The sequence below is a fragment of the Caenorhabditis briggsae genome (assembly GCF_000004555.2).
Source record: "Caenorhabditis briggsae complete genome, chrII, whole genome shotgun sequence".
Lineage (NCBI taxonomy): Eukaryota > Metazoa > Nematoda > Chromadorea > Rhabditida > Rhabditidae > Caenorhabditis > Caenorhabditis briggsae.
The window spans coordinates 3906210-3930399 of record NC_013486.2 but is presented as its reverse complement, the minus strand read 5'-3'; the positions used below and the strand labels follow the sequence as shown (position 1 = coordinate 3930399).

General features: G+C 40.3%; 8 protein-coding genes across 8 annotated transcripts in view; 6 read left to right on the top strand and 2 right to left on the bottom strand.

Moving 5' to 3' along the window:
- CBG00617 overlaps nt 1-1392 on the top strand; it is a gene marked incomplete at both ends in the record, with an annotated part of 2010 nt that extends 618 nt beyond the window's left edge. The window contains 2 exons of the mRNA XM_002630161.1: nt 368-516; nt 1248-1392. Coding sequence (XP_002630207.1) covers nt 368-516; nt 1248-1392 — 294 coding nt within the window. The remainder of the gene's footprint in view (nt 1-367; nt 517-1247) is intronic.
- A 268-nt stretch (nt 1393-1660) lies between these two features.
- Nucleotides 1661-4639, top strand: Cbr-lact-4 (the record flags this gene model as incomplete). Its single annotated transcript, XM_002630162.2, has 5 exons — nt 1661-1794; nt 2659-3179; nt 3768-3967; nt 4015-4251; nt 4460-4639. The coding sequence occupies 5 exons, from the start codon at nt 1661-1663 to the stop codon at nt 4637-4639; spliced, it is 1272 nt and encodes a 423-aa protein (XP_002630208.2).
- A 691-nt stretch (nt 4640-5330) lies between these two features.
- On the bottom strand, nt 5331-7648 carry CBG00619 (the record flags this gene model as incomplete). The annotated part of the gene is made up of 5 exons (XM_045241936.1): nt 5331-5466; nt 5704-6014; nt 6252-6390; nt 6437-6626; nt 7417-7648. The coding sequence occupies 5 exons, from the start codon at nt 7646-7648 to the stop codon at nt 5331-5333; spliced, it is 1008 nt and encodes a 335-aa protein (XP_045091613.1).
- A 3353-nt stretch (nt 7649-11001) lies between these two features.
- On the top strand, nt 11002-15621 carry Cbr-zyg-9 (the record flags this gene model as incomplete). The annotated part of the gene is made up of 6 exons (XM_045241935.1): nt 11002-11193; nt 11246-12679; nt 12761-12853; nt 12950-14434; nt 14481-15412; nt 15474-15621. 6 exons carry the CDS (start codon nt 11002-11004, stop codon nt 15619-15621), a joined length of 4284 nt encoding a protein of 1427 aa, XP_045091612.1.
- Nucleotides 15622-16085: 464 nt separating this feature from the next.
- Cbr-fars-3 lies at nt 16086-18071 on the top strand (the record flags this gene model as incomplete). The annotated part of the gene is made up of 4 exons (XM_002630165.1): nt 16086-16143; nt 16204-16259; nt 16355-17392; nt 17448-18071. The coding sequence occupies 4 exons, from the start codon at nt 16086-16088 to the stop codon at nt 18069-18071; spliced, it is 1776 nt and encodes a 591-aa protein (XP_002630211.1).
- A 222-nt stretch (nt 18072-18293) lies between these two features.
- On the top strand, nt 18294-19780 carry CBG00622 (the record flags this gene model as incomplete). Its single annotated transcript, XM_002630166.1, has 2 exons — nt 18294-18683; nt 19610-19780. 2 exons carry the CDS (start codon nt 18294-18296, stop codon nt 19778-19780), a joined length of 561 nt encoding a protein of 186 aa, XP_002630212.1.
- A 382-nt stretch (nt 19781-20162) lies between these two features.
- CBG00623 lies at nt 20163-22639 on the top strand (the record flags this gene model as incomplete). Its single annotated transcript, XM_045241934.1, has 6 exons — nt 20163-20531; nt 21063-21286; nt 21337-21852; nt 22140-22295; nt 22344-22418; nt 22468-22639. The coding sequence occupies 6 exons, from the start codon at nt 20163-20165 to the stop codon at nt 22637-22639; spliced, it is 1512 nt and encodes a 503-aa protein (XP_045091611.1).
- Nucleotides 22640-22744: 105 nt separating this feature from the next.
- CBG00624 lies at nt 22745-23553 on the bottom strand (the record flags this gene model as incomplete). Its single annotated transcript, XM_002630168.1, has 4 exons — nt 22745-22841; nt 22898-22989; nt 23040-23224; nt 23415-23553. The coding sequence occupies 4 exons, from the start codon at nt 23551-23553 to the stop codon at nt 22745-22747; spliced, it is 513 nt and encodes a 170-aa protein (XP_002630214.1).
- Nucleotides 23554-24190: the final 637 nt, after the last annotated feature.

The following is a 24190-nucleotide window of genomic DNA, read 5'->3' as shown; positions in this document are numbered from 1 at the left end:
TAAAACGTTTTTCATGATATCGCCTACATTTTATCAGTTGACACATTTTTGATATCTCCTCCAGAATTTGAGATAATTGAGCTCAATGTTTTAGTCCGGGAATTTGCGGGGTCTCCTCAATTTGATACGCTCCCTCGACGTTGATCCTTTGAATCGCGAATTTCAGCCCTTTTCTACCTGGAATTTTTTGAATTTACCGGCTTAGGCTAAGAATCCTTGTTTTCCTTCCACTAAAAATCCTCAAAAAAAGCGGCAAATTCAGAAAATTAAGTGGATAGAATGATGATTTACGACTGTTAAGCCAGAAATTTAAACTAAAATCGACCCAAAATGCTCTGAATATTACAAAAAAAAAAAACATTTTCAGATCCCAGCGATTCCAGTCGACATTGGATATCATGGTGGAAAGAATGTGGGCGGCGCACAACAGACCGGTGTGATGTCCAACGCTGCCAGCAATCCAGGTGTCATTCTTGGAATGGGCCTCACAACGGCAGCACTTTTAGGCATGTTCAAGTAAGTGGTTTTTCAAAAAAAAATCGAATTTTTGAAAAGCTCCAAAAATGGCTGAAAACCGAGAATCCAAAACTAGGTCATCACCACGTGGTTTTCACATGTCTCTAGTTTGATATTTTGATCTTTTGGTCGCTTGTCTTCGAGCAAAGAACAAATTATAAGGTACGTGCACACACCTGCTTTATGACCACAGCCACAGAGTCAATTAAATGGGCGGAGCCAGTGCACTTTCTGGGACGTTCGAGAACATTTAGGATTTATATGTCTACATATATAAAGGAAATTCTATATAGGTTATATACATTTCTTATCATTTTAACCTATGATTCTTTGGGGGTAGAGTGTAGTGTCTGCGTCTCTCATCTTTTCTAGATTGTCAATTAGATTATTCTATTTACTTTGAATTTTTTGGCGGGATTTTTTTTGAATTTCGGAACTTGAAATACTGAAAACTCTAGTAAATCTCAATTTTGAAAAAGTCGATTTTAAGGAGTTCATGTCTTTAAATCTTGTTAGGTTTTCAAGTACACTCTAACGACAGATTAATTCAAAATAATTCATTTTTCGCTCTCAAAAATATTTAAAATGTAATAGTATGCAACACCGCTCCAATCATAAAATCCTAGAATTTTCAATTCTGGCTCAAATTCAAAAAAAATCGTTGATTGAAAATTTGTTAAATTGAAATTAAAATTTAAAATTCTTCTAAATTCCACCTCCATTCTTTTTAGATCCTCATTCGTCGGAGACAAACTAGGCGCTCAAAAAATGATGCAATACCGTATTATGGCCCAATTCTTCACTGTCACCGCTCTAGTCGCCGGTGTGACCATCTTCGGTGCCACGTATGAAGACGAAGAGCATGCACAGAAATAGACCAAATTTGAATTTACCGCCAACCTCCCCATCCGATTAGTTGTTTTTTTTCTCCTTCATCCCTACACATGTACCTTCTTTGGACCTTTTTTCAGTCTGAAAGGACCCCTTTCAGGCCGAAATTTCTTCTTTTCTTTTTTGAATTCCCCGGGTTTTGTCATCTCGATTTTCTTCACCTATGGTTTTCCCCGTTTTCTTTTGCTTCTTGTTTTATCTCGTCTTTTCAATAAATCGCTTAAAATCTCTTTAAAATTCTTAAAACCTCAGAATGTTGTATAAAGTAGCATGGTTCATTGGTGTCGCACTGGTTTTTGTGGCGATTCGAAATACGAATCCGGAGAGAGAAATCCACGTGGATGGAGACGTTGCGAAGGAATGGAGCCACGTGGCAGATGTTTTTAAGTGAGGTTTTTGAAAATTTGAAGAGAAAATCGAAATTTGGAGATTCAGAAATTTCTAGAACATGGAAAAATTCAAAATTCGTCAAAATTTGAATTTATAATAGGTTCAGAAAAGGTAAAGTTCGAGATTTCTCATATTCTTCAGCTCTCATAGTTTGAATTCTAAAATTCTAAAAATCTAAAATTCTAAAATTCTGAGATTCTGAAATTCTGAGATTCTAAGATTCTTGGATTCTGAGATTCTTGGATTCTGAGATTCTGAGATTCTGAGGTTATGAGATTCTAAGTTTCTGTGATTCTGAGATTCTAAGATTCTAAGATTTTGAGGTTCTACGATTCTGAAACTAAGATTCTAAGATTCTAAGATTCTGAGATGATGAGATTCTGAGATTCTAAGATTCGAAGGTTCTAATATTCTGAATTTCGGAATTTCTGAAACCCCTCAGAAATTCGAAAATTCAAACATTCTGAAACTGAAAGTCTGAAAATCAAGACTTTAAAAATGTAGAAATCTGAAAAACCATAAATTTCGTATTTTAAAAGTTTAGAAATTTAAATTACGACATCTAATAATTAAAAATCATTAGAAAAGATAATAGTAAAAATTCGAACATTCTGAATTTTCAAGGCTCCGCCGCATTGTAAACTCTCATATAATGTTAAGTTTGAGCTGATTTTTCTTGGCTCCTGGGCAAGATATCATAAATGTGTCAACTGACAAAATGTTTGTAATATAGTGAAAAACAATTTATTAGTAGACAACTTTTAGATAGCTCTTACAGTAACCGGGATACTTTGGCTCCAAGTTGAAAGTTATGAGACCCTTCTATTACCTGTAACTGAAAAAAAAGTATCGAAACTTCAGGAAAAATCTAGAAGAAAACTGGGAGCGTTCGGGTGCCGCATTTGTAGTTTATCATAAAGGCCAAAAGGTAATCGATATTTGGGGCGGATATTCGGATCGAGAATCCCAAAGAAAATGGACAAGAGACACATTATCAGTTGCATTCTCTTGTTCAAAAGCGATTGGAGCAATTGTAATCGCTAAATTGGTGGATGAAGGAAGAATGGAATATGACGATTTGGTGACAAAATATTGGCCGGAATTTGGAAAAAATGGAAAGGCAAATGTAACAATTCGTTGGTTAATAACTCATAAGGCTGGTTTGGCATATACGGATCATCCGATTGAATGGGAAGATGCGATAGATTCGAAGAAAATTGATCGAATTTTGGCAGACCAAAAACCAAATTGGCCGCCGGGGACTGAGATAGGATATCATGCAGTGACACATGGATGGTTGGTGGATGCGATAGTTCGAAGAGTGGATCACAAAAAAAGAACTGTTGGACAATATTTTAGAGAGGAAATTGGACAGAAATTTGGTTGGTTTTTTTAGACTCAAATTTAAAAGAATGGAATTCGTATTTTATAAAAATAGAATCTAAACATGGGTTCTTGGAAATCCTAGATTCTCTTGAATCTCTTTATTCTAAAAATTAGGAAGTTCCAAAACTCCATGATTTAGAATTTCGAAAATAGGAACGCAGACATTTGAAAACTGAAAAATTCAAATGTTTCAAAAATTAAAATATTTTAGAAATTGAAAATTTGGAAATTCGGGAATCCAGAAAGCCAAAAAATTTGAAGAAAGTCGAAAATTCAAAAAATCTCAAAATCGCAGCATGTAAAAAATCGAAAGTTTAGAGATTCTGAAACTTGGAATCTCAAAATCATAAATTTCAAAATTATGAAATTCCTACAGTTAAATTTCAAAAGTCAGAAGTTCAGAATATCTAAACTTTAGAAATACAAATCCTCAAAACCTTCAAAAAATTTCAGAAGTTCAGAAATCCAGAAACTTAGAAATTTCGAATCATCGAAAGTTTAAAGTATCAAAACTGAAACTCTAGTGAGTTCCCAAAATTCTGAATTTAAGAAACTCTTTAATAATAAATTCAAAAATGTTCCAGGTCTGGACTTCCATCTCGGTCTTCCACTATCCGAACAACATAGGGTGGCTAGAATCGAAAATCCGAACTTCTGGAATGTTCTAGAAGAAATTGTCTATGCTCCAAGCGATTTCGATGTCATTCGATTTTTAAGAGACAGAATTACAAATGGAACGTTATCAAAAACAACAGCGAGTACCCCATTCATAAAGTTTGTAGGGGTGAGTGAATCTTTAAAAAGTTCTTCCATCAAAATTTGGATTCCTAGGCCATGACTCTCAATAATCCGGATCTTCATCGAATCGAGCAACCGGCAGTGTTGGGAATTGGAACCGCCCGTGCTTTGGCTGAAATTTTCGAACTTTTGAGACAAAACAAAATCGTGTCAGAGAATGTAAAACGACAAATGTTCTTTGAGAATTACGAGATGAGCGAAGACTTTATCAGTGGAGCAAAAGTGCCACGTGGCCAAGGATTCATGTTAAAAGAGTTCCAGCATCGAGGGGTGAGTGGGATCTTTGGTAAATAATTTGGAGGGTACAACAATTCGGAGGTACAAAATACCTGAAAAAAAGGCTTAGTTTGTACCCCCGAATTGTGAATTTGGTACCCCTAAATCACTTTGTACTCCCGTGTACCCCTGAATTGCTGTACCCTCCAAATTATGTGCCGGGATCTTTCTGTGTTTCCTGATATCCAATTGTCCATTTCAGAATCCAGTAAAAATGTACGGACACAGTGGTTATGGCGGACAGAATATTCGAACGGATTTCGATCACGAAATTACGATTTGTTATTTTAGTAACGGGTTGAAAGTTGGATTTGGGGACACTGCACGGACATATAAGAGACTATTGGAAGTGGTTTATGACACTTATTTTAAATTGGAGTGAATTACTCCGTAGTTGGAGTGATTGGAGTTATTTTATGGGATGTTAGAAAACAATGAATTATTTGGTTCTTTTTGAGTTATCTTCTGAACTTTACAAGTTAGTAATTAGCAATTATATAAAAATTGCTGGTCCTCCAGCGACGTCCTCCGTGCCTTAACGACGTGTGGTGGAGACATCCGTCTTCCTCATGTCATCAATCGAAGACCACCGGGGGATCGAACTCGTCCTTTCCATTCCCCCCGTGATCCCTCATCCTCACACGTTATCCTCTTGGCTACGGGGACGCTGAGCGGTGAAGGCATAGAAGACGTACAAGAATATATGGTCATCTGGAGGTGAAGGAGGTCCGGTAGACCGGATGGCGTGGAGAAGGAAAGAAGAAGGCTGAAAGTCAACAAAGATCTATCTACAGTACAATATGCTAACCTACTCAATTCACATGACCAAAAATCTTTCCAGAATCTTGAGAGTAACATCAAAAGAAATTGAGAACATCGGAAAGATTTGAAACGAAATTTAGATTTTTCACCTTTGAGAATCCTGGAGCTTTTTGTCTTGACCTGACAAGGGTGAAAATTTTCTGAAACTTTGGTAGGTTTCTCATAGATTTTCTAGGCTCCTAGGCTTCTAAATTAAAAAAAAACACAGACACTTCATTCATAAATAGTTACAGTATTCAAAGTTCACGAATTCAGCACGGTGCACTAGAAGGACTTGAGCTGACGAACACCTTGGACATATTCAATCCATCCGGAATGACACGATTGAATTTCACGTATGCGAATGGTGTCATTTCGTGACGACGACGAAGGAATGGGCGGACCCATCTAAAGTTAGAGATAATGAATTTCGGGATACATTGTTCAGTTTAAGCTCATTTTTCTCGGCTCCTTCACGAGATATCAAAAATGTGCTGACTGATAAAATATAGGTTACATTATGATAAACAATTTATCAGTAGACAACTTTTTCATACGTTCGACAGGAATCTAGATAAATTGGCTCAAACTAAGAAGTTAGGGGAGAGCCCTTCTATTACAGGTTTTACGGTAAGCTAGACTCACGTAGCACTACCCTCAAATTTGTCACTGCAGCGGACACGAATCTCTTTGAATCCCCCGTTCATCTCCCCCAAAATACTATGGAACATTGCTTGGGCCGCATTTTTAGTGTCAGAATAGATGGGACCAATCTCGCAGTTTCCAGAAGATTTGTCGAATGAAACTAGACCGATTCCAATGACTTTTCCAGACTTGTCATAGGCAACTCGGCCGATTCCGCCTTTGAATTTGGCAAGGAGCAATTCTTGGCGTTGGTATGGGAAAATGGTGTTGTCGTACTTGACGATGTCGTCAGCTGGGATATCTTGAAACTTCTGAAAGAATATCAGGATTCTGGGAATCCAGAAGTTCAGAATTTCGAAAAATTGGATATCGGGAATTACGAAATCTCATAAACTCATAAGTTAATACATTCAGAAACACAGGAATTCTAAAATTGGTTTTTCAGATTCTGAGATTCTAAGATCACGAGATTCCGAGATTCTGAGATTCCGCGAATCCGAGATTCCGAAAATCCGAGATTCCGAGATTCTGAAATTCTATTCCCACACCTTCACTGCCACGTCATCAAACTCCAATTCTGGATTGAAGACCTCATCAGAAGTGTAATCCGAGACATAATAAGTCGATCCACGAACTTTGGTATGCAAAACTTTTCGCCAGATTGCCGCATTTTTCGAGTCTTCAAATCTAAAATTATTAAAAAACCGAAAAGGGAGAGCTTGGGGGAAAAGACATCCTACCGACACATCCACCGGAATTCATTGATACTGAATTGAGATCTGCAGCCATTTCAGACATCAGATGGGGTAGAAAATTGAAAGTGTTCTCGTGTTGATAAAAGAGACCGAAAACTTGAAAATCGGGAGTTGATGGGTTGAGAGATTTGTAGATAATCGATTGAGTGCCAGAGACAACGGTGGAGTCTGGATAATTATTTTTTTGGGATTTCAAGGTTCCGGAAATCGAGTTGTAGAATTTTCAAAAAAAATTTCGATTAAAGAATTTCAGAATCCCAAAATGCCAGAATTTCAGAATCTCAGAATCTCAGCATCTCAGAATCTCAGAATCTCAAAATCTCAGATTCTCAGAATCTCAAAATCTCAGATTCTTAGAATCTGAGAATCTGAGAATCTCAAAATCTCAGAATCTCAGAATCTCAGAATCTCAAAAACTCAGAATCTCAGAATTTCAGAATTTCAGAATTTCAGAATTTCAGAATTTCAGAATTTCAGAATTTCAGAATTTCAGAATTTCAGAATTTCAGAATTTCAGAATTTCAGAATTTCAGAATTTCAGAATTTCAGAATTTCAGAATTTCAGAATTTCAGACTTTCAGAATTTCAGAATTTCAGAATTTCAGAATTTCAGAATTTCAGAATTTCAGAATTTCAGAATTTCAGAATTTCAGAATTTCAGAATTTCAGAATTTCAGAATTTCAGAATTTCAGAATTTCAGAATTTCAGAATTTCAGAATTTCAGAATCTCAGAATCTCCGAATCTCAGAATCACAGAATCTTAGAATTTCAGAATCTCTGAATCTCATAATCTCAGAATCTCAGAATATCAGAATCTCAGAATATCAGAATCTCAGAATCTCAGAATCTCAGAATCTCAGAATCTCAGAATCTCAGAATCACAGAATTTCAGAATCTCAGAATTTCGGAATCTCAGAATCTCAGAATCTCAGAATTTTAGAAACTTCGATATCTCACCTTTCTGACACAACAAATACAAATGATATCGCTCCTTCATTGTCTCCTTGAGCATCGGGATCTCATTCCCGCCATCTCTAACAACCAATTTTTGGAATTGCTCAATTTGAGAATCCGATGGATTCTTGACGACTTTCAGGTCCTTTGGAAGAACATTTTCGATCGAATAGCGACGAATTGCCATGTGGCAAAGTGCGGTGATTTTCGAGCGTTGTTGGAAGAGAGTGTTCATTTTTGTGGAAGCGAAAATGAAGTAATAAATGTTGGAATTTCAAAATTTTATGAAAATTTTAAATTTTAAAAGAAAAACGAAAAAAAGAACCAAAAGCACTGGGTCTTCAAAAGGCCTGGTCATTAATAGCGCCCCTTTTAGGTCAGTCGATAAGATGTTCAAAGTGGACGTGGTTACGTTTGATACTCAGCCAACAAAAGTTGCGCAGCGAAAGGTTCTCTGGGGCGCGATTTCTGACTAGGCCTTTTGGAACCCTGTTATGATGATTCACTCTGATTCGAAAATTCTTTTCCTGTACAAATCAGAAAAAGTCCACGAGAATGCGGATGCAAAAATATGAAGTGGGACAAAGAAAATATGAATTAAGAAGTCAATGGAGATGTTGAAAAATGCCAAGTTGACAGCCTCTTCGCAATTCCCTGAAAATGATTTGTTAAGATTTTGGTTTTGGAACTTTTTGGAGTTTTCATTTTATTAGGTTTCCAGAAAAAATTCACAGGGAACATGAAATGTCGATTTTTGGGAACTTAGAATACCACCCAATACTTTGACTTTGAGCTCAATTATCTCCGTTCCAATAACAGATATCAAAATTTTGTCAATTGGTAAACTGTTTATCATAAAATTATCAATATTTTACCAGTTGATAAATTTTTGATATCGTTCACAGAAATTGAGATAACTGAGTTTAAAGAGTGTAACCATAAAAACTGCAATACAGAATGCCCCTTCAGATCGTCAATTCCGAGCTTATGTATCTCAATTCCTGTAAAAGATATAGAAAATTTGCCAACTGATAAAATCTTTATCATAATAACACCAACACTTTATCTGTTAACAAATATTCAATACATTTCACAGGAAAAGAGATAATTGAGCTCAAAGTCGAAGCATAGGGTTGCCTTCTATTAGAGTGTTTACGGTAGTTTGGATTCGTGGGTTTCTGCAGATTATAATTATTCGGGGTTTCCTTTTTTTACTGGTATCAACTAGATAAGTACGGTGAAAAAAACGCCGGTGGAAATTGTTCAAGATCCTAACAGATCCTTGTAAGACGAAATCTATCGTAATCTGATGAAATTTGAAACATACCGTATTTGCTCTAATAGAAGTCCATCACCCTAAACGAGCACTTTGAGCGCAATTATCTTGGTTCTTATACGAGATAACAAAAATCTGTCAATTGATAAAAATCTTCTGGTAACATGATAAACAATTTATCAGTTGACAACTTTTCTATATCTTGTACAGGGGCCGAGATAATTGAGCTCAAAAAATGGCGTGCTTCTATAAGATAAAATAAAAGTAGTTGGAATTTTTGGGATTTTGAAAACCTATATTTTCGAACTTTCACCTTTGACATAGGAATCTAAATCCGTTCCATCCGGTAGTACTTCAGTTGTATTCGTTCCGATTCCCAGTTGACGGCCTTAAACATTCCGCACCTCAAAAACCAACCAATTGACACAACTCACAAGGTAAAACTGCCATTTTGGCGAACCAAATCTCCAACACATTTCCCAACATGTAACCAATGACGAACAACGCGCAAGCCACAACTGATAACTGGAATTTAGGTCAATCCTGGCCTAGAACATTTTCTAGGGCGTTATCTAGGACACCACCTACATTCATCCCAATCACATAACGCCACGTGGAATGTGTACGAAACAACATATCAACAATGACAAGGGAAAACAAGAGACACAGAAATCCAGTTAACACAGCTGTCAGCAAAAAATGAGTATTCGTGTCGTTCTCATAAAAGTGTTGCCCGAGATGTTTGAGCTAGAGAATAGATTTTAAGAAAATTCAGAAATTGAGATAATTACCATAATTGTCTTAACTATTAGGTGGCATATTGTTATCACTAAATAGAGAATAGGAAGATTTTTGACATGAAACGGAACGTATTTCTGCATCCTTCCTTGGAAAAATTCGTATGTTTGAGGTGAGTCAGGAGGCCTTTCGACATATAGAATATTGTTTCTTTTTGTTGTACTCGATGATGTTTTTTGTATTGAATTCATTTTTTCTATTCTTTCTTGTTGTAATATTTTTTATTGTCGACTGTAATTGCATAGAATTTCACTTCAGGAAATTCAAATTTCAAGATCAATTTCCCTTCCAACAACTTGCAAGCGGCTGTATAAACATAGAAATTATTTATATGTCAAATAAATAATTTTTCAATTTTCGCAATTCCCATTTTTTCAGGAAATCTTCATATTTTTCGCAGAAGAAGTTTGTGAAGAAATTAATGATTTCGTAAAGCAAAGTACGGTAGTCAAGGCGCACACCGCAAATTTTTATTGAAGCTTCGAAGGGAAAAGGCGCAAGCTTGAGGGTCTCGACACGACAAACACGTTTTACCGCGAAGTTTGATTCTGAAGGTTCCAAAGAGTTTTCTCGAACAAATGATCCGGATTTTGTCGGTTTTCTTGGCATTTCTTTCAGATTTTCAGCTTATTTATCTATGATTTTTTAAGTTTTTTTGTGTGTTAAAATCTGGCTCTCAGATTGTCAGGTGCCAGTTTTTCGACAAAAATTTTGCCCAAATTCTCATAAAAGCATTTTTATTTTCTTTTTCCCATAAATTCCCTATTTGTTTACTCTCACTAAGATGTCCGCAACTGTCGTATATTAGGTGTGTTGCGTACCAAATTGGAGGGAAATTTGATATTTTGGGCGCGCATTTGAACGCACCCTCAATAATTTTCTTTGATTCCAGCCTTTTCCAGGTGAGCTCATGACAAAAATCAAAGAATTTCTGCGAAAAAAGCAGAAATGTTACTATTTTGAATTTTTTTTTCTATTCAGAATTCCAGAACCGCTGCGAAAAAAGAACCTTATCACTCACTAAACCTGCTTAAAACCAGCGAAAACTAGGCGGTTTGGCATATAAAAAGAATAAAATATTCATCGCTTTTGTGTCGTCCTTCTTCCTCCTTTGTTCTTCTTCCATTTTTTTTGTGCTTTTCTTAGCTTGCTCGAGTTAGTGCAACTGAGCCTCTCCGTCCGGCCGGCCGGTCGTCCCTTCCAAAAGTCTCTTTTTCTCTATTTGCGCTTCTTTTTGACGCGTTGCGAAATCGCCGCTCGAAAAAAAAAGTGGAAAAATATGGACAAAAGTTCTGTTCGCCATTTCATGTGACCCCAATTACTCCCCCCTCGTCAAATCGATTTGTTTCGTCCCGGCGCTGTCGGGACGGAAGTTGTTGAAATCTTTGGTTCGGATCTCTCTACCTCGCCGTTGTCTGCTTCACTAATCCTCTCACAAATGTTCAACTTTCTCGCCTTGATGTTTAAAATATGTTTAAAAACTACATTGTTGTTTTTTTCTTGCAGAACTAAAAATGTCGAACTGGGATTATATCGACGAGGTCGATATCATTCCGAAGCTCCCACCCAATTTCGATGAGCTCCGCGAATCAAAAAAGTGGCAGGAGCGAAAGGAGGCATTGGAAGCGCTGTTGAAAGTTCTCACTGATAGTGAGCGTCTCTCCACGAAAGTCTCATATGCAGAGCTTATAGGAAATGTTCAGACTGTAAGAAAATCTAAAATTTAGCATGAAAAATAAAAGAAAATCCATTTTCCAGGTCCTCGCCAAAGATGCCAACATTAATTGTCAAGCGCTAGCTGCAAAGTGCATCGCCAAATTCGCCACTGGTCTTCGCACCAAGTTCTCCGCATTCGCCACACCGCTTCTACCAGTTATCTTCGACAAAATGAAAGAGAAGAAGCCAACACTCCGCGAGCCACTTGTCGAATGTGCCATGGAAGTGGGAAGAACGATGCCATCGTTGGAAGCAGGTCAAGAGGATATTCTAGCGGCGTTGGCCAAACCGAACCCACAAATTAAGCAGCAAACTGCGCTTTTTGTGGCCAAACAGTTGGATTTGGTGGTTCCTGCGAAGCAGCCAAAGGGATTTATCAAAGCTGCCGTGCCAGTTTTCGGAAAACTGACCGGAGACGCTGACCAGGATGTCAGAGAAGCTTCCCTTCAAGCACTCGGAGCTGTACAACGAATTATTGGTGATAAAAATGTGAAATCCCTTCTTGGCGACTTATCATCAGACGAAGGAAAGATGAAGAAGATAGGAGAATACGCTGACAAGTCTGCAGCATCTTACGCCGAAGAACAAGCCAAAAATGCGCCACCTCCAAGCAGCTCTGCATCAGCACCATCTGCAGCAGCAGCTTCGGGATCATCTGGAAATGTGACGTCAGCAGCAGTGACAACTGCAGAGCCGGCAGCTGAAGCAGATCCTTGGGATTTCCTCGACGCATTCGATGTGCTCTCCAAGATGCCCGAAGGGTTCGATACAAACATTGAGAGCAAGAAGTGGCAAGAGAGAAAAGAAGCGTTGGAAGGATTACAGCAATTGCTCACAGCGAATCCAAAACTCGATCCGAAAGCCAACTACGGAGCGTTGGTGGAGAGACTTCAGAAGGTTCTCGAGAAAGATGCCAACATCAATGTTGCAGCGTTGGCAGCCAATTGTATCACTGGAATTGCGAATGGTCTTCGCACAAAGTTCCAAGCTTTCGCCATCTCAGTAGCTCCAATCGTTTTCGAGAAATTCAAAGAGAAGAAGCCAACACTGCGTGATCCACTTGTCGCTTGCATTGATGCCGTTGTTGCTACATCGAACCTAGAAGCACTTGGAGAAATCGTGTTGACTGCGCTTGGCAAACCAAACCCAAGCATCAAGACCCAGACAGATCTCTTCTTGCAAAGAACCTTCATGAAACTCAACTCACAAACAATGCCGAAGAAGACGTTGAAAACACTAGTGCCACTTCTGATAAAACACTCTGGAGACTCGGATGCAGAAGTCAGAGATGCGTCGTACGCGGCAATGGGAGCCATGATGAGAGCTATCGGAGAGAAGCCATCACTTCAGTTGCTTGCCGATATTGTGACGGACAATTTGAAGATGGGAAAGATCAAGGAGTATCACCAGAAAGCGTTGGCCGAAGCTGGACCAGCTGAGATTGCAGCGATGGTTCAATCCATGCACAAAGCAGATGTAAGCATTTTTTGTCTTTTTTTTTTGCAATTCTCGCTTGTGTGCTTGTTGTGGTTGTGTAGTAGTGTTCGTGGTTTTCAGGCTCCACCGGCAGCTGCAGCTCCTCCCAAGAAGGCGGCTCCACCACCGAAGCGACAGGAATCGGAAGAGGAGCAAGTAGAAGAGGAAGAAGAGGTAAAAATGTTACGCCGTAAAAGTCGATATTGTAACCTTATTATAATTATTAGACTGTAAATTGAAAGTTACAAATGTGAATTCAATTTTTTGCAGCCTCTCAAACTTCCAGCCGGTGAGAAGAAGAAAGAGGAGAAAAAGAAGGCGGCACCCACAAAAGAGAACGCTGAGAACGAGCCACCGGTGGCACCAAAAACCGAGCTGCTGCTCAATGATAATGGAGAGAAGGCGCAGAGAATCAAGGAGGAGAAACAGTTGAAGCTGGTGAAGTGGAACTTCCAAACACCCACCGACGAACACATCGCTCAACTGCAAACGCTTCTTGGCAACCAGGCGAAGGTCTCCCTCATGAGTCAGCTATTCCACAAGGACTTCAAGCAACATCTCGCCGCTCTCGACACTCTCATTCGTCTGGCAGATACCGCTCCTCGATCTCTTCTTGCTAACAGTGATCTCTTGTTGAAATGGTGCACATTGCGATTCTTCGAGACCAATCCAGCTGCATTGATCAAAGTATTGGAGTTGTGTCGGGTGCTCGTCGAATTGACTCGTGATACGGAGACTCCGATGTCACAAGAGGAATTGACCGCCTTCGTGCCTTATCTTCTTCTGAAGACTGGAGAGGCGAAAGAGAATATGAGAACTGCAGTCAGAGACATTATCAATGTTCTATCCGACATCGTTGGCCCATTAAAAATGACACCAATGCTTCTAGATGCTCTCAAGTCAAAGAATGCACGTCAAAGATCTGAATGTCTTCTTGTCATCGAGTCATACATCTCTAGTTCCGGAATTAGTCCATTGAAATCTCTCACTGTTGAGAAAATCGTTGCTCCTTTCGTTGGTGATAAGGATGTCAATGTTAGAAATGCTGCGATCAATGTGCTGGTTGCATGCTTCAAGTTCGAAGGAGATCAAATGTGGAAGGCGGCTGGAAGAATGGCGGATAAAGATAAGTCGCTGGTCGAGGAGAGAATAAAGAGATCCGGAGTGAAAGCTGGAAGTGGAGTTGCCACGTCACCACCAAACGGAGGACCGAAGATTGTGGTCCCTCAGCAGCAACAGTCAGTTGTTCGTCGACCAGCTTCTCGTTCGAGAACTCGTGAACCAGAGCCAGAGGATGACTATCAGGATCAGCGTGCGATAGCGAATAGCACCTTCACAAAAGGCAACTCATCATCTCGCTATGCTCTTCGTGACGACGTCTTCGCAACTGCTATCAATCGCTTGGCGGACAGCACCTACGTCGTTACCCCACCTCAACCTCCGAGCGCGTGGGCGAATAACACATTCCAGATGAAGCGAACCAATTCCTCGTCTTCGATTTCTTCCATCGACACCTCGGATCAGATCCAACGAAGCATCAACAACATCTCCAGCAGTCTGGCTGACGTCGCACAGGATGCTATGTATCAGGTCACCTATGTCTTGAATCAACCTGAACAACGTCATCTTGTGGATAGAAAGGCCGATATGGTGTTCAGAGCATCGGCGGCTCAGTTGGATATGATTATTGATGAGTTCAAGGCGGGAAAGGATGTCACTGGAACAATGGATGCTTGCTCTCAAATGCTTTTTATTGTGAGTTTTGTAACCAGAGTTTTGTTCTAATCATTCAAATTTCCAGCTTATGGGCGGAGTCGAGGCGGAACACGGCTTGGAGCCTCTCAATGCCTCCCCAGAGACCGTCAAAGCTATCATCTCTTCAGTGCTCCGTTGCATTACCCAAATCGGAAGCACTGACGCCGGCTACACAATGGCTCGTTCATTGAATCGTCTGGCGATGCGTCTAGTGTATCGAGTTGAGCTTTCCAACCTTCTTTGTGGCCTTATCCTTGCGATGATCGAATCCATTCAACTCAATTCTGGGATCACGGATCTCGTTTCGAAGCTTTCATCGAAGTGGTGTGACGAGCTGGAAAAGAGAAGAGCGCAGTTGAGAGCATCGGATATCGTGGACGTCTTCAATCAGTTCTACATTTGTACTCTTACCGAACAGAAAATGGATATTACCCATATCCATATTCAAGTGGTGGATAACTACTTGGAACGGGTCATTCTTCAACAGGGAGACGTGGTTCTGGACGCTGCTCGACGACTCTCTTCTCCACACATTCATCTGACACGGATGATCAATAAAATTCTGCAAATGATGAAAGAGCAGAATATCGATCCAATCATGCCGGGAACACTAGATGCTCGTGCTCCAGACGAGGAAGAAGCTGTCGTAGTGAGAACTGGCGTTCAAGTGTGCGTCAACAACATCCTTCGAGATCTGAAGAACGTATCAACCTACAACGAACAGCTCAATAAACTCGTACAATCTAGTGATAAGTGTCGCAACGAGTACTCAGAATTGGTGAAGAATCATGCGCTTGGTGAGGCTGTCGAGGAGCTCGTGTCGGAGCAAACCATTCATGGAGCACCGAATTTCAACAAGCCAGATGTGGTGAACGCGATGACAATGACATGGAAAGCGCTGGATCTTTTGGGGCCAACGAGAGCCGAAACACCAACGACGCCACCCCAGAATTTGAGTAGAATGGACACAACTATTGTGTAAGTTTAGCTCCCAAAAGTCTTTCAGTAAGAGGGTTTTTTTTCTACAAAATCGTTTCAGCGGTACACCACTATCGCGTGCTGAAGGTGCTGGAACTATCACCCGGGCTCGCGGAAACATCATGCGCCCGAAACAACGTCCAACGATGAGCCGAGAACAACACGAGGAGCTCAGGAACCGTCTTCAACAAGCAAAGTTCGGACAATAAATCCCATTTCCTCGCTCGCTCGTTTTCAAATGTTCTGCATAATCCTCTCCTCTCCCTTATTATTACTGGTAAACCTAGGCTCGATTCCTTTTTTTCTCACTCCCTACAACACCGTATTTTCCTGTGAATAATAAATTTTATCATTTATTCAAGTGGTCAGTCCCTTTTTCTTCGTCTCTAACTTATGTATGCACCCACTTTTGCTTCTTTTTAGAACTCATTTCGTGATTAAATGAAAATTTTCATTGCTTTAAAAAGGGTTTTCATCTGTTTTTCTTGTTGTTTCTTTTTAGAAGCAGTTGCCAGCTCACTAAAAATTCTGTGTAATCTGCTGTCTTGGTGTACCTTTACTCTGCTGCGTACAATGCGCAAGATCTGACGACAGTTGCCATTCACCAAAAATAAATTTCCTTTTTTCTCCTTTTTTCCTTAAAGTTCCATAGTTTCTATGTGTTTTCAGCGAAATGCCAACTGTGGGAATCAAGAAAGTCATCCTCGACAAACACTTCAATCGGAATTATAGTAAGTTTTAGGGGTAGAAATTGCGAAAGAAAAAAAAATTGCAAAACGCTTTTTTTTCAGCCGAGAAGGAGTTCGACGAGCTTTGCTTCGAATATGGACTCGAACTAGATGAAATTGTGAGTAATTTGTATCGCGGAGACATTTTTCAACTATTTTACTATAAATTCTAGAAACTTCTCAAAATTCCTTATCTGAAAATCATTTTTTCCAGACTTCCGAGAAGGCCGCCGTCGAGAAAGAGAGAGGAACCGATGCCGCTGTTGATTTGAACGATCAGGAAGTCTACAAAATCGATATTCCAGCCAATCGTTATGACTTGCTCAGCGTGGAAGGATTGGCTCGTGCCATTCGAATCTTCAAGCAAGAAATCCCATCTCCTCAATACAAATTCGCCGACGTTCCGAAATCTGGTCTCCAGAAGATTATCGTGAAGAAAGAGACTGCGCAAGTTCGTCCGTTCGTCGTCGGCGCCGTCCTTCGCAACATCTCATTCGACGCCGATAGCTACGCGTCGTTCATCGATCTCCAGGACAAACTTCATCAGAATATCTGCAGAAAGCGTACTCTCGTTGCCATCGGAACGCATGACTTGGACACTGTTCAAGGACCGTTCGAGTATCGTGCCGAGGCACCGAAAGATATCAAGTTCAAGCCATTGAACCAAACGAAAGAGTACACTGCTGAAGAGTTGATGACCTTGTATTCAAGTGATAGTCATTTGAAGGCATACCTTCCAATTATCCAAAACCATCCAGTCTATCCAGTTATCTATGATAAGAATGGTGTCGTTTGCTCCATGCCACCAATCATCAACGGAGAACATTCCAAGATCACTTTGAACACCAAGAACGTCTTCATCGAGGCGACAGCTACTGACAAGCAGAAGGCCTTCGTGGTTCTTGACACAATCGTGACCCTTTTCTCTCAATACTGCGCCAAACCATTCACCGTTGAGCAAGTTGAAGTTGTCTATGAAGAGACTGGAGTCAAGGAGGTGTATCCACTGCTCGCCTATCGTGAGATGACCGTGACGACGCCAGAAATCAACACAAAAATTGGAATTCAGTTGAAGGAAGAAGAGATGGCCACGCTTCTCAACAAGATGTCGTTGAAGGCAGAAGTTGTGGGAAAGGAGACGTTGAAGGTGGTGGTGCCACCCACCCGTCACGATATTCTTCACGCTTGTGATGTTGCAGAAGACGTTGGAGTTGCTTATGGGTACAATAATTTGGTTACAAGACTTCCAGAGGTTTGTTCAGTTCTTGGGAGAGCCCCTAATTCTCTTAAAAATGACCTATTTTCAGTCCAACACCGTTGCCGTCGCCTTCCCTATCAACAAGCTCTGCGACAATCTTCGTATCGAAATCGCCGCTGCCGGCTGGACAGAAGCCCTGAATTTCGCTCTCTGCAGTCGTGACGACATCTCCACGAAGCTCCGTCAGCCAGAAGCTCTCTCTCATGCTGTGCATATCGGAAATCCAAAAACCCTAGAATTCCAAGTGGCTCGTACCTCTCTTCTCCCTGGCCTTCTGAAGACGTTGGCTTCCAACCGTGATATGCCACTTCCGCTGAAACTTTTCGAGCTTCAAGATGTGATTGTGAAGGATTCGACGATGGATGTGGGAGCTAGAAACGAGAGACGTCTGGCTGCAGTTTACTATAACAAGGCTGCCGGTTTTGAGATTATTCAAGGATTCTTGGATCGAATGATGCGGATGTTGAATGTCAACCCGGCTAAGGCTGATAACGGATACTATATTGAGGCAGACGAGAACCCGACTTATTTCCCAGGAAGATGTGCAAAGATCATTGGCCCAAAGGGAGTGGTTCTCGGACACATCGGAGCACTTCACCCAGAAGTTATCACATCGTTCGGACTCACTTTGCCATGTGGAGCCGTTGAATTCAACGTCGAACCATTCCTTTAAATTTTTTCTGCTTTTTGGTTGTTTTTGGAGCTTTTCCTTTTTGTTTTAAGAGTTTTGTTATGCCTTCTTTTAAAATATTATCATATTTAATAAGATTTTCGGTGTCTTCAAGATGTATTTATGTTGTAAACTTCTTGGTTGCTTCTTCCAATCCTATTCCTAAATATTCCTCTTTCAAAGCTTAAGCTTAAGCTTCTCATATTCCTAAATCTCACTTTTTAGATGCTCGCCGATTGCCTTTTAATCATTGGCATCGCGTTCGGCACAGCTCTCGCCGGAGAGGGAATCACATGGCTCCTCGTCTACAGATCGGATCAGTACAAGCGACTCAAGGCCGACATGGACAAGAAAACGAAGAAATTGGAGAAGAAGAAGCAGGAAGTGGGAGATACGAATGATAAGAACATCAAGAAGAAGTTGGAAAGAGAAGAGGAGAAGCTGAAGGCGACGAATCGGGATATGAGCATGTTCAAGATGAAGTCAATGTTCGCTATTGGTCTCGCGTTCACAGCGCTTCTCTCTACGTTCAACTCGATTTTCGATGGGCGTGTTGTTGCCAAACTTCCGTTTTATCCAATCGGTTTTATTCAGGGACTCTCGCATAGAAACTTGGTAAGGCTAGCAGACCTAAAGTATCGGTCATTAAGATACCGAAAACCTGTATTAGAAGATGCCCTTCTATTAGAGGGGCACTTCTAATAAAGGTTTTACGGCATACAAAACCCTATATTTCAGTCGATTTTCGGCCATATTTGATCATTTTCAAGAATCGGGAGCTCGGCTATCAAGTGTCCGATCACTTTGAAGATTGTGGAAGATATAAAGAAGATCTAGATTGGAAACTTTGCATTCACATAATTTTTTGAAAATGTCTAGTTTTTCAGAACTTTCTTGGCCAATCTTTGATGATTTTTGAGTCGCTTTCCATTGTTTTAAAGCCACTTTTTCGAATTTTCGCGCTCATTTCTGAGAGTTTTTGGACCATTTTCTTCAATTTTTGAGACAAATTGTGATGGTGATTAGATCGTTTTTCAGCATTTCAAAATCAATTTCTCAAAAGTTTTAGATCGTTTTTCAGAATTTTCGATTTTTTTCCAAGCAATTGATACGTCGAAAATCCTGAAAAAGGACCTAAAACTTCTGAGAAAATGCTGAAAATAATCTGAAAGCCATCGAAAGTTGTCTCAAAAAAATAGAAAAAAAACTGTTAGAAATAGACTCGAAAACTCTGAAAAATGGCTTTAAAACAATGAAAAGCATCTCAAAAATCATCAAAAATTGGCCACAAAGGTTCTGAATAACTAGGAATTTTCACAAAATTCTGTAAATACAAAGTTTTCAATTTAGGTCTGTTTTACAACCTCCGAATTTTTCAAAATGATCGGCAACTTGACAGCCGAGCTCCAGACCCCTGAGAATGGTTGAAATGGCCGAAAATCAATTGAAAAATACGTTTTTTGAGTATCTTATTGACCGGTACTGTATCTGGCTCTCTTTTATTCCAATTCGTGCTCTTTCCACAACCTATGACTCTTCAGATCGGCGACGACATGACCGACTGCTCCTTCATCTTCCTCTACATCCTCTGCACCATGACCGTTCGCCAGAACCTTCAGAAGATCCTCGGATTCGCCCCGTCTCGTGCCATGGCTCGTCAACAATCGTCTCCATGGGCGCCACCATCCTCCCAAATGAACTATCTTCGTTAATTAATAATTAATTACCCCTTTAATTTATTGTTTGCCATCATCTCTCCCTTCCCCAAAAAAAATCACCATTCTTGTAGTCTTTCCTACTTCAGTGCTTAATCATGTCTTTTTTTTATCTCTATACGATATTCGAATTTTTCAAAGCTACAAAGCTGTTGTGATAGTTTTAATATGATAATAAGTAAATTTCTAGATCATTTTGATTTATTCAATTCGTATGAAATGTGGATTTTGACCTACAAAATTATATCTTCAAGCGCCAATTTTTTATTGTTTTCTCGCATTTTTTCCGAATTTTTTTTCGAAATTTCAGCATTTTTTCCAGGCTTTTTTTTTGAGTTTTCAGCATTTTTTGCAATTAAAATTTTTGCAAGTTTTCAGAATGAGTGACAATGAAGAGAAGCCATCTCGCAAACGTCCCGTTACACCTCCAAAGTCTATCCCAATCCCAGGCGCCCAAGAGCCAAGCTCCGCCCCCTCTCTCCCACCATGGGTCGCCGGTGGCTCTCCGGCCAAATTCGTGACACACGACGAGCTTATGAAAATCACAAATGACATGGAGAACATGGAGCTGGTCCACGAGATCGCCATCGATCCGAACTTTCAGATTCCCGATAAGCCGACAAACGCGATTCAGAATTGTGTACGGGAATCGATGCACCGCGCGTATTACAATCAATTGCGACGTGACTTGGCTAAAGATCCGCCAGAGCTCGAGTTTTGTTTCGGGTTTCTCATGGAGCTGAAAATCGTGCGTTTTTTCTTTCACAAGCTCCGCCCAGGAGGTTCGGAATGACTTGACGGAATTTTTGAAATTTTCAGAATCTCAAAATGTTCTCGATTTTTGAAAATTCAGAAATCTCGAAAATTCCGATTTTGAATTTTTCGAAGTTTCGGAATTTTCCGATTTTGGAAAATTCGGATTTTCGGAATTTTCCGATGCTTAAAATTTCGAAATTTTCCTATTTTCGAAAATTCCGAATTTCCCGATTTGGAAATTTCCGATTTTTCGGAATTTTCCGATTTTGAAATATTCGAAATTTTGGAATATTCCGATTTTGACATTTTTGGAATTTCGAAAATTTCGGAATTCTATCATTTTTGAAAATTTCGAACTTTCAGAATTTTCCGATTCTTGAAATTTCGGTATTTCGGAATATTCCGATTTTGAATTTTTGAATTTCATTCCGAAAGTGGTAGGAATTTTCAGAATTCCTGTCCAAACATCCTTGGCTCCGCCCATAAGCTCCGCCCGCAAACATCACATTTCTATAATTTTCAGATGATCCTCGACGACATTCTGACCGCTCAACACACTCGCCTGAAAGCCGAGATCAACTCGATGCTCGACGAGCCAACGCTACGTGGAAAAATGGAGGCTGGTCAGCTGGAAATCGATAAAGTGATGAAGTACATCATCGATTTGTGCTCCAGACTCTGCTCACCGGGTAGAGACGGGCTTGTGGCGGCGCTCAGAGAGAAAACGGATATTATTGATCTGTTTCAGTAAGCCTCTTACTTTCTCAGGAATTATTTTTCAATTTCTCGGTTTCCAGAGGCACTATGGACCTTCTGGAGCTCATGAAAAACGACCTGACCAACTATCAAATCTCGCAAAACCGCTCGGCTATTGAGGAGTACTCAGCGAAGCACGAATACAAAATGTTCCAAAAGTCACTGGCTGAGAATCCGAATGGCTGCAATTTCACGCGGCAATGGCTGAAAATCGCTTATGAGGAGTTGTTCACAGATAAAGATTCAGAAGAGGGGACGTCTTCGAAGAAGGAGAAGCCCGCTGACGATCCAGAGAATGAGAAGTATCTTGTGGACACGACTAGTAGAGGATATGTGAAGTTGGTGCAAGTCGATGAGTATTCTGACTTCCCGGAGACGCTGAAAATTGATCGCCTGAAAATCGAGCTGCTCGCCGAGAAGTTTCTGCAGATTGTGATGTGCGCGTCGGCGGTGTTTGTCACTTGCAACGTGGCAGGACGGCAGATTTCGGAGAGCGATGGGTTCAAGAAGACGTTGAAGGATCATTTGGTGGCGATTACCAATAATACGGATGAGGAGTAAGGATTTTTTTTTCGGGGTCTGAGAATGTGAGATTCGGGAAAAAAGTCTCGGTGTTTGCACACTTTTACCTAAAGTAATCCTCGCGAAAATTTTCAATTTTTTGGTCCTTCCGACTTTCGAAATTCGTTCAAAAAAACCGCTCCGAAAAACGATAAATTTCACTGAATTTCGGAAAAAAAAACCATTTTTCCGCAACACACGAGTCTTGGTGTTTGCAGATTTTTACCGACAGTAACCCTCACAAAAAAATTTTCGCCTGGATTTAAAGATTGTTCCTTTTCAGACGAATCAAAGCAGATCTGGAAAAAATCGGCGAACAGTGTGTCAAGGAAGCCAGCGATACCGCCGTGACACTGAAATTAGACTGGAATCCAGGCAATTCGGTATCGATTCGAAACCAGATCAACGCCCTGATCAATCTCGACAACCCAATCCGGAAGCTGGTCCATTCTCGAGTCGCCACGTTCGTCGAGGAGATGCTTCGCAGTCCAACATCGGTTCCTCATCGTCTTCTTCCCGGACTCTCAGTGATCCAATCCGAACTTTGTGCCTTTACTTCAAAGTAAGGGACCGCGAAATTCGAATAAAACATCCATTTTGAAAAATTCCAGATTCCTCCGTCTCTGTGTCCACAATCGGAAGACGTTCTACACTCTCTACTCAAGCCTCATTCTCGAATTCCAAGGCCACGCTCCCTCAACCCACGCCGTCTACCACGCCGACAGCCCTTCGTCAATGCCGGGACCCTCTTCTTCACAACCAGGGCCCAGTTCATCATTCTGAAGCTTTTAAAATTTCTAAAACTGAAAAATCTCGCTATGTAACATAATTCGGTATATTATTATTTATATAATTTATTTCGGTGGCATAAAAAGTATGATTGTATTCTCAGCACGCTTGACAACTCTTCTGACAGTACGTCCTTCGCTCCTCCATAGTGTAGTATGTCGAATGGCAGAAGCCGTTGCGAGCCCAGATTGGGCAGCTGCAATTATTGATTTTTATCGATTTTTTGAATTTCAAGAAATCTCAAATTTGTACCTTCTGAATGCGTCCCGACAACGAGCGGCATGCGGTAATCTAGCGAATTGTGGACAGAAATTACAGGTTTTGGCGCATTTCCGCATCATTATCTGGAAATTTCGATTTTTTGTCTGTCTGTGTGTCCGGATGTCCGGATTACCGCCTTGTACGCTTCTTTTGTGCACAATGGTTTGACTCTGGCGCATTTTTTTGAAATATCGTAGCAATTTGTTGGTGCAGAAGGTGTTGTTAAAGGATTTTTGGTGGTTGAAGGAGGTTTAGAAGTTGTTGATGATGTGGAAGACGTGGAAGAAGTCGTCGTACTTTCAGAAACTAACACTTCATCTGAAAACATTTTTTGTTTTTATGAAATAGCCCCTCGCCACCACGCGCTTTCAAAACGTTCTTATACGGCATACACCATTGAACCTTTTAGTGTGCACTTGGCGCAGGTGGATACAGCCTTTGCTGCCACCAGAGAGTGCGCGGGTTCCAAACTTCTTGTGGTTTAATCTTTTTTTTTTTCATAACTCACCAGTATCTCCGGAGCCTTCATCGACTTGTTCTAGAGCATGATTCTTCAAAAACTGCTCTTCCCGAAAAGTGGATTCCCAGTTTATAGAATCAACGGTGACCGATGAAACCAGAAAAACCAGAAGAATCGAATATTTCATGGTTTTTGAGAGGAGAACACAAAAACCCAATTTAGGTCGTTTTTGAAAAAATAGCTTATATAGAGCCAGTTACCTCATGTGTTCTTTCGCTTGTTTATTTGATATTTGGAGGGGAACTGTACAAAAATTTTTAGAGGGATGACCGACTAAAAAAATTGGATAATAAACAAAACAAGGGAGATATGTTATTGAGCTAGGTACGGAATTTTAAAGTCAAGCCTGGCTATTTTTATTTGGTAGAAAATAGAAAATCGCACAGATATTCGAATTTCTGAATTTTAGATTTTTGGAATTTCAGAATCTCAGAATTTCTGATTTTCTGAATTTCCAAACTTTCGAACTTCCACAAACGAATTTGTACACCTCCGAAATTCTGAAATTCTGAAGTCCCTAATTTCTGAAAAAAACTTTTGGAATTCTGAATTTTCGAATTACTGAATATCTGAATTTTTGAATTTCAGAATGTGCGTCTGTCTGAGCTTCTGAAACCCAAAATTCGAAAATTGCATACTTGTAATCCGGGCCTTGGCCGGGCTTTCGCGGGCCCTGGCATAGTTTCTCTCCGAGTCAATATTTATATTTATTTAAAGTCATCGACGAAATAGAACGAAAAAGGAGGCCCGGTCCGGGCAAGGCC